The 15463-nt window shown below is 35.9% G+C and overlaps 2 protein-coding genes across 5 annotated transcripts in view; one reads left to right on the top strand and one right to left on the bottom strand.

Annotated features, from left to right (window-relative positions):
* Positions 1-9284, top strand: part of FANCM (FA complementation group M) — a 58521-nt gene extending 49237 nt beyond the window's left edge. The window contains exons 20-23 of the mRNA XM_012782791.3: positions 418-981; positions 5811-6183; positions 7683-7974; positions 8947-9284. Of these exons, the coding sequence (XP_012638245.3) occupies positions 418-981; positions 5811-6183; positions 7683-7974; positions 8947-9085 (1368 nt within the window). The 3' untranslated portion in view covers positions 9086-9284. The remainder of the gene's footprint in view (positions 1-417; positions 982-5810; positions 6184-7682; positions 7975-8946) is intronic.
* A 4749-nt stretch (positions 9285-14033) lies between these two features.
* Positions 14034-15463, bottom strand: part of MIS18BP1 (MIS18 binding protein 1) — a 52927-nt gene continuing 51497 nt past the window's right edge. For all 4 annotated transcript variants that reach the window (XM_012782803.3, XM_076004054.1, XM_076004052.1 and 1 more), the window contains one exon: positions 14034-15439. In XM_012782803.3, coding sequence (XP_012638257.2) covers positions 15336-15439 — 104 coding nt within the window. In that variant the 3' untranslated portion in view covers positions 14034-15335. The remainder of the gene's footprint in view (positions 15440-15463) is intronic.

Here is a 15463-nt window from a genome sequence, read left to right as displayed (position 1 = left end):
TAGTTTGCTTTAATTTTTGTCATAAAAATATTAGAGTCTAAAACTTAGATTATATTTCATTTATAAATAAAAATTCATATTAGTATTGCTTGCTTATAAATTACCACGTTCAGCTTGGTAATATGTACTCTCTGTATTTCCATTGTGCTTATTATATAGCATTTATAATTTATCACCTGTTTACTTTTCTGGCTACCTGCACTAGATTATAAATTTCTATGGGGTAAATCATCCTTTTTCTTTATCCTGAAACTTGCCATTTTCCTCCATAAAGAATTTACTCAGTATATGTATTTATTAGTTGGTAAGTGACTGAATTAATAAAGTAAATGAAATGAATATTAATGAAGATCTCATGTGCTTAAAAGTATATGTCAAATACCTGTTATTTAAAATATTTTTGTGTTATTATTTTAGATTCCTGAACAAGATGAAACCTATTTAGAAGATAGTTTTTGTGTTGATGAAGGGGAGTCTTGCAAAAGCCAATCAAGTGAAGAAGAAGTTTGTGTTGATTTCAACTTAATAAATGAAGATTGCTTTGCAAATGGGAGTAAAAAATATAAAACTCGACGTGCAGTAATGCTAAAACAAATGATGAAACAAAATTGTGCACATTCAAAAAAGAAATTTTCCAGAATTATTTTGCCAGATGATTCAAGTGAGGAGGAAAACAATGTAAATGGTGAAAGAGAATCTAATACTGTGGTTAACCCAAGCACTATTAACAAGACCAAACAACAGGACCATTGTTTGAATTTAGTATCTTCTGCGCCTTCCTTGCAATCCGGAGTCCATTCTAATCCAATAGCTAATCAATCAGCAAAGCAGAGACAACAGACACCACTTAATTTAAAGGATATAATTTCCGAAGTCTCGGACTTCAAACCTCAGAGCCATAATAAAATTGAATCCACCTCACCACCGTTCACTTCTGTTGATTCACAGAAAGACTATAGAAAATTTCCAATTCCACCGAAGGTATGGATCAAATAAAATAAAAAACCATGCCACTATACCTTTTTAGGTTTACCAAAAGTTTTTCTTTTTAATTTCTTCTTTTGTATGTGTTGTATTAAATAACTATGTCAAAGAAAAATTAGCAAAATTGTAAGGAAATATCTTCAACTAGGAAACAGTACACTAAATTATATACGCAATTCATAGGATACTTAGGTTTATGTATTAATTGTTTTCTTAATACTCTATAGGGTAAAAGGATGCAGAAAAATAGAGCTTTCTACAAGGTAAAATTAACAGAAATGATGTTTTCAGAACTGGTTCCCAGATTAACTTTTCTTCTCTCCAAAGAGTTTCAAGTATGTGACTCTATTAGGGAAAGGAGTTTGGGTATACTATCTGGTTTTCTTCCTTAAAGTTTCTTTCCATTTCTTTCCAGAGTGACTGCTAAGTAGTCCAGTTTTATTTACCTTCTCTCTTTCTTACTATTTTTGAAAGAATCACTGAAACCATTTTCAAAGAGTTTATAGTTTGCTAAATGGGGGTTAATTAAAGTGATAGTAATAGGAACCTCTAACTGTAAATAATGATTCATTTCTTTGATTATCTAAGGAGACTGAAACATAGACTTTTAAAAAACTAATTTTTAAATTTACAAATAAAAATTATATTTATCATGTCAACTTGTTTTGACATATGTATACATTGTAGAATGGCTAGATTGAACTAATTAACATAGGCACCAAAAATACCTTTTTTTCTGGTGAGAATACTTAAAATCTACTCTCTCTGCCAGGCGCTGTGGCTCACGCCTGTAATCCTAGCACTCTGGGAGGCTGAGGCAGGCAGATTGCTCAAGGTCAGGAGTTTGAAACCAACCTGGGAAAGAGTGAGACCCGTCTCTACTATAAATAGAAAGAAATTAATTGGCCAACAAATATATATAGAAAAAATCAGCCGGGCATGGTGGTGCATGCCTGTAGTCCCAGCTACTTAGGAGGCTGAAGCAGTAGGATTGCTTGAGCCCAGGAGTTTGAGGTTGCTGTGAGTTAAGCTGACGCCATGGCACTCTAGCCTGGGCAACAAAGGTGAGACTCTATCTCAAAAAAATAAAATAAAATAAAATCTACTCTCTCAGTTTTTGTTTTTCCTTTTGTTTGAGGCAGAGTCTCACTCTGTTGCCTTGGGTAGAATTCAGTGGCATCATCATTGCAACCTCAAACTTCTGGGTTCAGATGATTCTCCTGCCTCAGCCTCCAGAATAGCTGGGACCACACCAACACACCTGGCTAATTTTTTCTATTTTTGGTAGAGACAGGGTCTAGATCCTCTTGCTCAGGCTAGTTTCAAACTTCTGACCTCAAGGGATCTACCCTCCTCAGCCTTCTAATGCTAGGATTACAGATGTGAACCACCGTACCCAGCCACTTTCTCAATGCTTTTTAAGAATACAGTACCTATTGCTGGGCTTGGTGGCTCACTCCCGTTATCCTAGCATTCTGGGGGGGGCTAAGGCAGGAGGATTACTAGAGACCAGGAGTTAAAGACTAGCCTGAGAAACATAGTGAGACCCTGTCTTTACAAAAAAATTGTTAACTATAGTCACCGTGTTGTACATTTGATCTCTCAAAATTACTCTTCTTATCTAACTGAATTTTATTATTCTTTGACCAACAACTCCCTAACACCCTTGGCCCCTACCTCCAGCCTCTGCTAATCAGCATTCTACTCTCTGATTCTATTTTTCTTTTATTCCCAGGATGTTTTACTCCATTCTGCCTTAGCAACATGCTCCACAGTGTCCACACAATTGTCCTCAAATTGGTGTTCCAGTTCTAAATTGTACTTTGCTTTTCATATAGTTATTTCTTTTTTTTTTTTTTTTTTGAAACAGGGTGTCACTTTGACCAGGCTAGAGTGAGTGCCATGGTGTCAGCCTAGCTCACAGCAACCTCAAACTCCTGGGCTCAAACAATCCTACTGCCTCAGCCTCCCGAGTAGCTGGGACTACAGGCACGCGCCACCACGCCCGGCTAATTTTTTCTATATATATTAGTTGGCCGATTAATTTCTTTCTATTTATAGTGGAGACAAGGTCTCGCTGTTGCTCAGGCTGGTTTCGAACTCCTGACCTTGAGCAATCCGCCCGCCTCAGCCTCCCAGAGTGCTAGGATTACAGGCGTGAGCCACCGCGCCTGGCCCATATAGTTATTTCTTGAAGACATAATTAGGATAAAATTGACTAGATTACGTTTTTAAAGTAGATTGGGAAAAAAAGTACTTAATTTCTTTGAGCTTCAATATCCTTATCTATCATATTCAAGATAGTACCCAAGAAGCAGATTATATGTATAATATTTTAAATCAAATTTTAATTTTTAATTTTATTCTTAATTGACGTATAAATAACACTTGTGTATATTTATGGGGTACATGCTGATGTATCTACATATTACATATAGGGATCAGGTCAGTGTACTTAGCATATCCGTCATCTTAAACATTTATCATTTTTTTGTGTTGGGAACATTCAACATCCTCCTTTCAACAATTTGAAATAATAACAATATGTTATTAACTGTAGTTATCTAACAGGGGGATAGAACAGTGGAACTTACCCTCCTACCTAGCTGTAATTTTGTATCCTTTAACAAATCTCTTCTTTAAACCATCTTCCCCCTACCTTTTCCAGCCTCTAGTAGCCTCTATTTTACTTTTTACTTCTGTGAGATCAATATTTTTTAGCATCCACATATGAACGAGATTATGTGGTGTTTAACTTTCTGTTCTTGGCTTATATCTCTTAACATAATGTCCTCTAGTTCTATCCATATTGCCATGAATGACAGGATTTCAAGTTTGTTTTTGTTTTATTTTTTTTTAGAGATAGGGTCTTGCTGTGTTGCTGAGGCTAGATTGCAGTGGCCTGATCATAGCTCACTGCAGCCTGGAACTTTTGGCCTCCAGCTATCCTCCTGCCTCAGCCTCCTCTGTGGGTAGCTGGGACCACAGGTGGGTGTCTCCACACCCAGCTAATTGTTTTATTTTTTGTAGAGATTGGGTCTCGCCCCAGTTGACCTCAAACTCCTGGCCTCAAGCAGTACCCCTACCTCAGCCTCCCAAAGTGCTGGGATTACAGGTGTGAGTACCACAGCTGGCCAGATACAATCATATTTCTAACATTCCTTAGATAAACAGCAGCATACAACACATACTTTTTTCTACCTTGTTGTTTCACTGAAAGATATGTCCTAAGGGTTCACTCTATAGTAACATATAGATATATATTCCTCATTACTTTGTATAGCTGTGTACTCCTTCATTGTATGATGATATAATAATTTATTCAACAGTTCCATATTGATGCACATTTGGGTTGTTTCTAATCTATCATTCTTATAAACAGTCTTATTTATAAGACAAATAGCCATGTGCATGTTTTCTCATGTTTTGCCAGTGTGGCTTTGGGATGAATTCCTTGAAGTGTTTTTGCTGTAAAAGGTAAATGCCCATGTAATATTGCCAGAAAGTGCTAACTTCTCCATAGGTGTTGTAACATTTTTTATTACTGCCAGACTGTAGAATTCCTGATTCCTCCAGAGCCTCATGAACAGAGAATGTCGTCAATCTAGTGAGAAATGGTATTTCCATATAGTTTCAAATTTATGTTTTTCTTATAGCAATGTTGAAAGCACCTTACTGTTTTATACATTCATTCATATGGCATTTCTTTTCTGGGAGCACTTTAAATTGTTTGAGGTTTTTGTAGACCACACCGGTATTGTGTATTCTTGCTACAAACCCACATGAGGGCTAGAGGGCTAGTTTGTGGATACCAATTCTAAGAGGATTTTTCCCCCTGCTGGGTGCCTCTGTCAAAAGAGGAGCTTACGTTCAAAAGGATCTGGCAGATATTTTGCAAAGGAAACCTGTTTTTCTTCTGGCTTAATTACCTTCCAGGAGTCTCACTTTTACTGTTTTTTATCTTGGTGCATTCCTTACTTGTTAGTCTAGGTAAGTATTTTTAAATATTTTTTAAAAACATTTTGTTTACCAGGTTTACTTGCTTTCAGCTAGATATACTTTCTGGTTATCCCCCAATTATTTTCCGATTATCTTGCTAATTTCCTTATTCTTTGAGATAAAGTCTAATCTGCTTTTAAGGTGGTTTTTTTTTTTTTTTTTTTTTTGAGACAGAGTCTCGGTTTGTTGCCCAGGCTAGAGTGAGTGCCATGGCATCAGCAGAGCTCACAGCAACCTCAAACTCCTGGGCTCAAGCAATCCTACTGCCTCAGCCTCCTTAGTAGCTGGTACTATAGGCATGTGCCACCATGCCTGGCTAATTTTTTCTATATATATTAGTTGGCCAATTAATTTCTTTCTATTTATAGTGGAGATGAGGTTTCGCTGTTCCTCAGGCTGGTTTCGAACTCCTGACCTAGAGCAATCTGCCCGCCTGGGCCTCCCAGAGTGCTAGGATTACAGGCGTGAGTGAGCCACTGCGCCCCGCTCGGCCTAAGGTTATTATTTAACCTTCCATTCATTTGTTTTTTCCTCTGGGCTAAGAATTATAATTTTCCTTTATGCATTTATTTCCTCTCTTCTTCATTTTTAGGCTTTCTCCTATTCACATCCTTCTTTTCTTAGCTTTTGTTTTTAATTATAGCTTTACAATATTTTTTGAGTTTTAGGAGTGGTGGCTTGTTTGTTCCTTCACCTATTGTCACATTGGTTATGTTGAAGAAAGAAAAAAGAACATTATCAGTAAGGAGGCTCTACTTCAGTGTGAGAAGTTTATGGTGCTAATGTATATTTAATCTGATTGCGATCAGTGTTTTCTACTTTTTCAGGTTGGTGTTCTGGAGGATTCTAGCATTTCAGGAGCATACTGTTCCAATTCAAGACCATATTTGTCTGGGACATATACTTCTCTTAGACTTCCACAGAAAGGAGAAAGAACCTGTATTCTTGTAGATAGTCATGAAATCACTTCTGGTTTAGAAGTAATTTCTTCCCTAAGAGCAATTCATGGATTACAAGTAGAGGTTTGTCCTCTTAATGGCTGTGATTACATTGTGAGTAACCGCATGGTGGTGGAAAGGAGGTCTCAATCTGAGATGTTAAATAGTGTCAATAAGAACAAGCTAATTGAACAGATCCAGCACCTGCAGAGCATGTTTGAAAGAATATGTGTGATTGTGGAAAAGGACAGAGAAAAAACAGGTTTGTATTTTTAAAAATCTTTGTTTATAAGACTGTACATGAACTTGACTGTTATACTGCCAGAATGTGGGAAACTCTTAAAATATAAGTACCTGATTGATGAATGTCATTTCATATTTTCATAATGTCATGATTCTTTTCATTAGTCATTGTATTTAATTGCAGCTTCTGAGAATTGAAGGGTAAGAAGTTGAAAACAAGTGAACTAAACATTAGACTTTTTCAGGAACCCAGAAAGGATGAGGGCCTTAACTAAGGCAGCAATGGAGAGGAGAAGTAGGATTCAGGAGATGTTTAAGAGCAGGATTAGCAGGAGTCGGTGGGAGGAATTGAGAATGACTCTGAGTTAACCCACTTCTTGGTTATTGGGCAGTTAGGTGTTATTTATTGTAATTGTGAATATAAGAGAAGCAGCAGATTTGAGGGGCAAGGGGAGCTCAGTTCTGAACATGTTGAGTTCTTAGTGGGTCACTGAAGTAGGTGCCTAGGATGCATTTGGAAATGCAGGGTTGGAGCTTCAGTTAGGGAATTTTTGTGGAAATTATTCAATTGTGTGGGGAGCCCTCAAGAATAGTGAAAAGATCATGAGATGTGGAATCAGAAGATGTACTGATTTCTCAGTATTTATGTGACATTGCATGGACAAATCACTCCCTCTGAGGCACTGATAATATAGTTGTCCTACTCATCTTGTGATATTATGAGGATTAAGTGAAATCATGTAGGTGAAAGCCATTATGGAAGAATTGAAGAATTATACATAAAAGAAAATAGTGCAGTTTGGGTAAAAGATTGTTTTGGAAATTGGGCAACTTTTTAATCTTTATGGTATCATTGGTGAACCACGTGACCTTACATAGGTCACTTTAAATTTCAGTAACCCAATTTTTTTTCTTTTTAATTTGATAAAGAGATAAAGGAAACAGATTTAGAATAGAGATGAAAGTAACATAGCAAAAGTTATGGAGAAGTATCTTGTGGGGAGGCATAATAGGGAATGCCAATAAAAGGATGTAAGTAGAATATGGAAGAGAAAATGAACAGAAGTAGGGGTATAAATTAATTGGCAAGATGACATTAAAATGGTATGAAGGGTATTTGTTGAGTTACTCATTGGAATAAATTTATAATTTTATATCAGTTAAACCAATACTTAATGAGCCCTTCATCAGTGCTAGAATGAAAAATTATAGAGATGAGTAATATTGTCTTGGCCTTCAGGAATGAATTATCTAGGAATATAAGCTTTTCTTTACCTATTCACCCTTCCTATGTTGATTCCAGTTCAAGATACTCATATAGTTCTCCCTATTTTATCTCTCAGATATTTGAGAATCACTTTAAAATTGTAGCTCTAGGGTTTCTCATTAGCAGAATATGACACTGGTTTGCTCAATGGTATAGATCTTGATCTTGGGATTTTAGTAACAATGTATATTAATGATTCTACTTAATATTAGTGGCTAACGTTTGCATTTTCCTAAATATGAAATATTTAGGAGACATATCAAGGATGTTTAGGAGAACAAAGAGCTATGACAGCCTGCTGACTACCTTAATTGGTGCTGGAATCCGAATTCTTTTCAGTTCCTGCCAAGAAGAAACTGCAGATTTGCTAAAGGAATTGTCTTTAGTGGAACAAAGAAAGAATGTTGGTATTCATGTTCCAACAGTGGTAAATAGTAGTAAATGTGAGGCACTTCTATTTTATTTAAGTATTCCAAATATAAGTTATGTAACGGCATTGAATATGTGTCACCAGTTTTCATCTGTGAAAAAGATGGCTAACAGGTATGTCGGTTTTAATAATTTTAAATGATTACCTTTTAAAGATTCTTAAAAGCATTTAACAGAATTTTAATATTTCTAAAAAATTAAGAGGTATGTGCTTGTTAGATTATCATATTCAGTAAAGATTTTTTTTTTTGCCTGCCAGTATGTATCAGCTACTGTATGAAGCTGAGGGAAATTAATAAGGAAAAAAAATGAAAAAGAAAATATAGAAGCATTGCCTTCAAATCAAAGAGCTTAGAGCCTTGTGGGGAAATACACAATAAAAGTATTTACATTTGACCTTGCATTCTAACATTTCTGGGCTGTTCAGTTCTATAATAAGAATGTTCAAGCTGAGAATTTTACTAGTTTTGATCACCTGAAGATGGAGATTTTAGAACACAGGTTCTTTTTAATTAAAGGCCCATATAAGATGTTATATTCGCTCAGGCTTCTATAACAAAATACCATAAACTAGGTGCTTCATATACAACAGAAATGTATTTCTTACAGTTTTGGACGCTGTAAATCTGAGATCAGGGTGCCATCATGATTGGGTTCTGGCAAGGGCCTTCTACTTTTTTGCAAACTACTGACTTCCCATTGTATCCTCACATGGCAGAAATAGAGCTAGCTAGCTTTCTGGCCTCCTATAAGAGCACTGAAGGGTCCACCCTTATAACCTAATTACCTCCCAAAGACCCCACCTCAAAATACATTAGGATTAGCGTTTCAACATATGAATTTTGGGAGGACATAAACATTTGATTCATTGCATATGTCAAAATCATTGTTATTACAGATGATTTTAAATAAAGAAAACAAGTATGTTTTTGTTTTGTTTAAACTAGCTAAAATATCAACTAGACGTATAATGCTTAGGAAGAGATGATTTTCTTAAAGGCTATTGTGTTTGGTATTAAGTAAGATATTAAATTTTATAAAAGTCAGAAGTTCTAGTGTAATGATTTTATCTAATTTATTTTTCAGCTCACCTCAAGAAATCTCCATGTATGCACAAGTAACTCATCAAAAGGCTGAGGAAATCTATAGATATATTCACTGTGTATTTGACATTCAAATGTTACCAAATGATATTAACCAAAGTAGACTGAAGTCTGATGCATGATTAGACTACTCAAGATGTGGTCATGAAAGAACTTTCACAATACTAAATGCACTTCAATAATCATTGCTATGGTTTGTGATTATCAGTTTAAAATTTGTAAATAAGAGAATATTTCCTTATCACTTAAAGATATTTTATATTGTGTCCATTTTTATTTATATAGATTATAGAAATTATTTAAAAAGAAAACCTGATGTTCTATAATTATTTTGACTAGATTGTGAAACCATTTTTTATTAAATAAAACAAGGTTTATTAAAGGTATTACTGAGAATAGTTTAAGAAAGTAAAAGCTGAGTTAGAGAAGTATTTTGGAATTTTCCTCAAGATTAAAGTATGTACTATTGTTATTATTAGTATAGTAAGGTTGATATGTCTATGACTGCTCCCAATATGATCATAAACAGTTTTCCCATATATAAACTATAACATCTAGAATATTTTAAATGTACTTAATCCATACTGGGTAAGATGTAGGTGGTGGGAGTGCTGTGAGGTAAGTGACCTGTAATTAGGAAAGTAGAAAATTTAACTGAATATGTTTATCTTACCAAAAGTATTTCTAGTACAGTCAAATCCTATTAATATGAACTCCAAGTTACATTACTTTTTTTTGTTGTCAAAATATATTCAAAGAAGAAGTATATTGGCTTAGACTTGGAAAATTTCTTTTTACTATAAATTACTGAATGTGGACCCATTTTATCAACCTATTATATTGTCTGTGATGCTATTAGGATGGCTTCATGTGTATATCTGCAACATGTATGAGTCTCTGTCTGCTAGTCAGTCTACTACTAAAGAAACCTTTAATTATAGGCATTCTCCCCCGTGCCCCCATTTAGCATCCTCTGGGGTGCCTTGGGTTTTTTTTGTTTGTTTGTATTTTTTTGTTACATTGTTGGGTAGTTGAATTAACCTCACAGCAGAGTGCTTTCCTCACCTTAGACCTGGCAGGGACTTCAGAGCTCATCTAATTCAAATTGATTTTCTCTTTCCTTTCTTATCAGATGGTATAAGTAAGTCCCAGAAACAAGTAACTTAATCAAGTTTAGACTGGCAAATCTAGAACCACAACCCAGGAACTAGATATATTAATATTTCTCTTTTACTCTACTATAGTGATTAAAAGGGGCCAAAAAAAGTTACTCTAATTGTGAACACAGCTCCTTTAAGGTAGTATAAACTCTAAATTCTTCTGAAAGCAGCTGACCTCATATATTTGCTGTTCAATAATTCTCTCAAAGCCAGAGAGAGAAGCACTATAATTTATTGGCTGGTGTGTAGTTACCAGTTTATTACCTCTCAGATCCAAATTCACCCTTCAGTACTCATTCTGCAAAAACAACTGGACTCTGAGCATTTCTCCTTTAGCAGTGAGCACAATGCTAAGCTTTGTCAGGAGGAAAGGGGCTTCTCTTTCTGGTTCCACTGTGCTGCTGCTTGATGCTTCATGTTCCTGCTACATGGTCTGTCAATGGTGTGAGGATGGGGACACCTGGTGGTATTGTGCCCCAGCTGCATGCCAGAAGCATGCAGTCCTTCAAACATTGACGTGGGCTGGCTGATCTACTTGGAGCACCTCTCACATGCTCAGACTCCCTTTGTGTGTCCGCCCATCAGACCAAAAATAACATAAATTAAGGTGGTGTGAAGGACATAACCTAGAGAATTTCATTTATTTATGCTTGTTGTGTGGTGAGCTCTCTCCACATTTAAGCTTGCAATAGCCTACTCCCATACTTTCATTGGTTGCCCTTAACTATTAATATTAACCCTATAGGCCTGGCGCGGTGGCTCACGCCTGTAATCCTAGCACTCTGGGAGGCCAAGGAGAGGGGATCGTTTGAGCTCAGGAGTTCGAGACCAGCCTGAGCAAGAGCGAGACTCCATCTCTACTAAAAATAGAAATTAATTGGCCAACTAGAAATATATAGAAAATATTAGCCAGGCATGGTGACACATGCCTATAGTTCCAGCTACTCAGGAGGCTGAGGCAGAAGGATCGCTTGAGCCCAGGAGTTTGAGGTTGCTATGAGCTAGGCTGATGCCATGGCACTCTAGCCCGGGCAACAGAGCCAGACTGTCTCAAAAAAAAAATAAAAAGAAAAAAGAAAGAAAGAAAAAAATTAACTCTATTGATTGTCAATCCATCCTTATTCTAGTCCTTGACTCCTTAAAGTCTTTTCCACGTTTAAGTCTCCTCTGGAGGTTACTTACCTTAAAGCTTATTATTAGCTTATCTTATGACCTGATAGTAAGAAATGGGACTAACCAAGTACCTGGCAGTGAGATACCTTAGAATAGAATAGACACATGGAATATGGGCAGGAGAGGTCAGAATTTTGGTTTGAGTCAACTCTATGCCATTTCAAAATTACCTTTTTATTTTTTGCTAAGGCAATTAACCACCTTCTTAACTCCTAAAACACTTTAAGCAGCACATTGGCAACTTAAGTTCTACAATAGTATTTTTTAGGGCCATTCTAAAATAATGCTTGCTTTTGTTCCATCCTACATCCACCAAAGGTCTTTGTGGTAGAAATAATTATGGTAGTTTAAAGATGAATGATCTTAGTCCAATTATACTATTCTATTTATCTATTTTTGTTTTTAACTTTTAATTATTATGGATACATAATAGCTATATATATAAATAAATATATATATAGGATACATGTGCTATTTGATACAGCCATACAATGTATAACAATCAAATCTGGCTAATGGGTATCTATCACCTCAAGCATTTGTCATTTCTTTGTGTTAGGAACATTCTACTTCCAGTTTTAGTTATTTTTAAAGTATACTATAACTTATTGTTGATTAAAGTCACTTTGTTGTGCTATCAAATATTATTCATTCTATCTAACTGTATTTCTGGACCCATTAACCATCTCTATGTAATCCTCCACCCACAACCCTTCCCAGCCTTTGGTAACCATCATTCTACTCTCTATGAGATCAATTATTTTAATATGTAGTTCCCACATATGAGTAAGAACATGTGAAATTTATCTTTCAGTGCTTATTTCACTTAAGATAATGTTCTATAGTTCCATCCATGTTGTTGCAACTGAAAGGATTTCATTCTTTTTTATAGCTGAATAATATCCCATTGTGTATATGTACTACATTTTCTTTATACAATCATCCATTGATGGACACTTAGATTGATTTTCCAAATCTTGCCTATTGTGAATAGTGCTGCAGTAAACATGGGATCATCAGCTATCATTCTGATATACTGGTTTGCTTTCTGTTAGAAAGTAGGATTGCTGGGTAATGTGGTAGTTCTATTTTTAGTTTTTTGAGGAATCTCCATATTGTTCTCCATAGAGGTTGCACTAATTTACATTCCCAAAAGTGTAAGAGAGTCCCCCTTTCTTCTGTCTTTTTGATGAAAGTCATTTTAACTGGGGTGAGATAATATCTCATTGTAGTTCTGATTTGCATTTCTCTGATGACTAATGATGTTAAGCATTTTTTCATATACCTGTCTGCCATTTGTATGTCTTCTTTTGAGAAATGCCTATTCAGACTGCCCATTTTTTAATGAGATTATTTCATTTCTTCCTACTGAGTAGCTCCTTTATATATTCTAGAGTTTCTTATATTTTCTGGTTATCCCTTATCAGATGGGTAGTTTGCAAATATTTTCTCCCATTCTATGGGTTGTCTCTTCACTTTATTTCCTTTGCTATGCAGAAGTGCTTTATGTTTTTTTAATTAATTAATTTATTTCTTTTTTGAGACAGAGTCTCACTTTTCTGCCCAGGCTAGAGTGAGTGCCATGGCATCAGCCTAGCTCACAGCAACCTCAAACTCCTGGGCTCAAGCAATCCTACTGCCTCAGCCTCCCAAGTAGCTGGGACTACAGGCATGCACCACCATGCCTGGCTAATTTTTTCTATATATATATTAGTTAGCCAATTAATTTATTTCTATTTTATAGTAGAGACAGGGTCTCGCTCTTGGCTCAGGCTGGTTTCGAACTCCTGACCTTGAGCAATCTGCCCACCTTGGCCTCCCAGCGTGCTAGAATTACAGGCGTGAGCCATCGCGCCCAGCCAATGTTATATTTTTCTTGTTTTCCTTAGGACATTTTCATTATCTGTGACCTTTGGGAGCTTGATTATTAAATGCTTTGAGGTAGTTTTGTTTGTGTAAATCTGCTTGGTGTTCTATGACCTTGTACCTGAATACTGATATCTTTCCCAAGTTTTGGAAAGTTCTTTGTTATTATTTCTTCACATAGACTTTCTACCTCAATCTCTCTCTCTTTCTGCCTCCTCTTTTAAGGCCAGTAATTCTTAGACTGCCCTTTCGAGGCTATTTTCTAGATTTTGTAGACATGCTTGTTCCTTTTTTTCTCTTCTGTGACAGAAGTCAGACAGGCTATCTCAATGTCTTCAAATAGCCTGTCTTCAGAATAAGGCCTGGAATCAGGGACTTCAGGAGTCTCTTTGGCACTTAGTCGTACTGTGGCTGAGCTGGTAACCAAGTTGCAAGACAAAGTTCTTTATACTCTTTCCTTTCCTTTCCCCAAGTAGAAGACTACTACCCCTGAGCTGCACTGCCTGGAGTTGGGGTGGGGTGGCACAGGAAATTGCTTGGCTGCTGGAGGGATGATTGCTAGATGGTTCTATTTGGCTATCTTGCTCTGCCCACCTAATCTTTTTTTTTTTTGGTGGGGGGGTAGACAGAGTCTCTCACTCCACCACTGGGGCTAGAGTGCCATGGCGTCAGCCTAACTCACAGCAACCCCAAACTCCTGGGCTCAGGTGATCCTCCTGTCTCAGCCTCCTATGTAGCTGGGACTACAGGTACATAACACCATGCCCAGCTAATTTTTAGTAGAGATAGGATCTTGCTCTTGCTCAGGCTGGTCTTGAACTGCTGAGCTCAAGCAATCCTCTTACCTTGGCCTCACAGAGTGCTAGGATTATAGGCATGAGCCACCATGCCCAGCTGGTTATTACTAACTAAATTCTTTATTTTTTTGCTTTGTTTGAAAGAGACAGGGTTTCACTATGTTATCCAGGTTGCAGTGCAGTGCCTATTCACAGGTGCAATTATAGGGCACTACAGACTTAAACTCCTAGGCTCAAGCTATCTTCCTGCTCAGCCTCTTGAGTAGCTGGGACTGCAAGCACATGACACCACACCTGGCTGACTAAATTTTTAAGAAAGAAGAAAATGTTATTTTCTACTAAAAGTTCAGATATTTTTTGAGGAAACTAAAACAGAACCAGTAACAAAATGCTTATTTCTTTTTCTATGACCTAGTAATTAAAAATAAACAACAAAAACAAGAAACAAATAATATAAAAGCAGTCTAACTTTATTTGGACACTCTAACTGGAGACAAAGGGTAGGTGAATGTGTAGCCAGAGGGAAGATATTCTATATCAAATTGTAAAACATAATAATCTAAAAGCAGTTTATTTCTAAAGGAGAAATCAAGAAAGAAAAAGGATGTTTATCATGATATATCATAAACTTGACTCCTTTCTAATGGTGGATGTATTAACTGAATGTCTAATCCAGTCAAAATATTGAGACCAAATTTAAGCTTTGTCTGCATATGTAAATAAGGCTTAAGAATGGAACAAAGCTATTATCTAATTCTACCTGATAAAATAATGAAAAATCAATAAATGAAATTCACATAGATTTCATAGATATATGTCAATCACAAATTTTAAGAAAACTATCAGGAGAGAAGCATGTCACATAGTGTTACGAGTGTGTAATTTAAACATTACATCAACTCTGGCTTGTGTATCAAGTGGTGGTAAATGCTAACTTAGAAGTTTTCATGAATTCAGTAGCCACCAATACAACTTCTTTCATCCCCTCTCCAACCTCACTTCACTTATAGTAGAGTAACATTTTCTTGAAAGCTTTTTAAAAATCTGTTTGGAACATGATTTTCTAAAAGTAAACAGACTTAGATATTTATAAGAAACTTATCTATATATTTTAATATTGTAAAACAAATTTACAAACCATAAGTGAAACAATTTTCCTTACATTTTTAGTTACGTACAACAATGAGAATATTCTATACAAGGATTTGTTACCTTGAATATAAACACATGAAACCTTTGGAAAAAAATCATTTTCATATGAAGCTACATTACAAAGAAAATACATGTACTCCAAATGAAGATACAAATACATTGTCTGCTTTATGATTTCCAGGATTTATGGTAAAAATCCTAGAAGTTATATTTTGTCATTTTTACTATGCAGAATCAGAGTTTGAAAAATAATAATCTTTCTCTTCTTCATCTAAAGATTCCATAGCATTAGTGAAAAGTTTTCCAATACCACAGTTTTCTCCTAAATCTGTGAAGAGAGAGAAGTTTAATA

This window comes from Microcebus murinus, chromosome 6 (genome assembly GCF_040939455.1).
Source record: "Microcebus murinus isolate Inina chromosome 6, M.murinus_Inina_mat1.0, whole genome shotgun sequence".
Classification (NCBI taxonomy): domain Eukaryota; kingdom Metazoa; phylum Chordata; class Mammalia; order Primates; family Cheirogaleidae; genus Microcebus; species Microcebus murinus.
The sequence above is the reverse complement of the archived record's forward strand: the minus strand, read 5'-3'. Positions and strand labels throughout refer to the sequence as shown.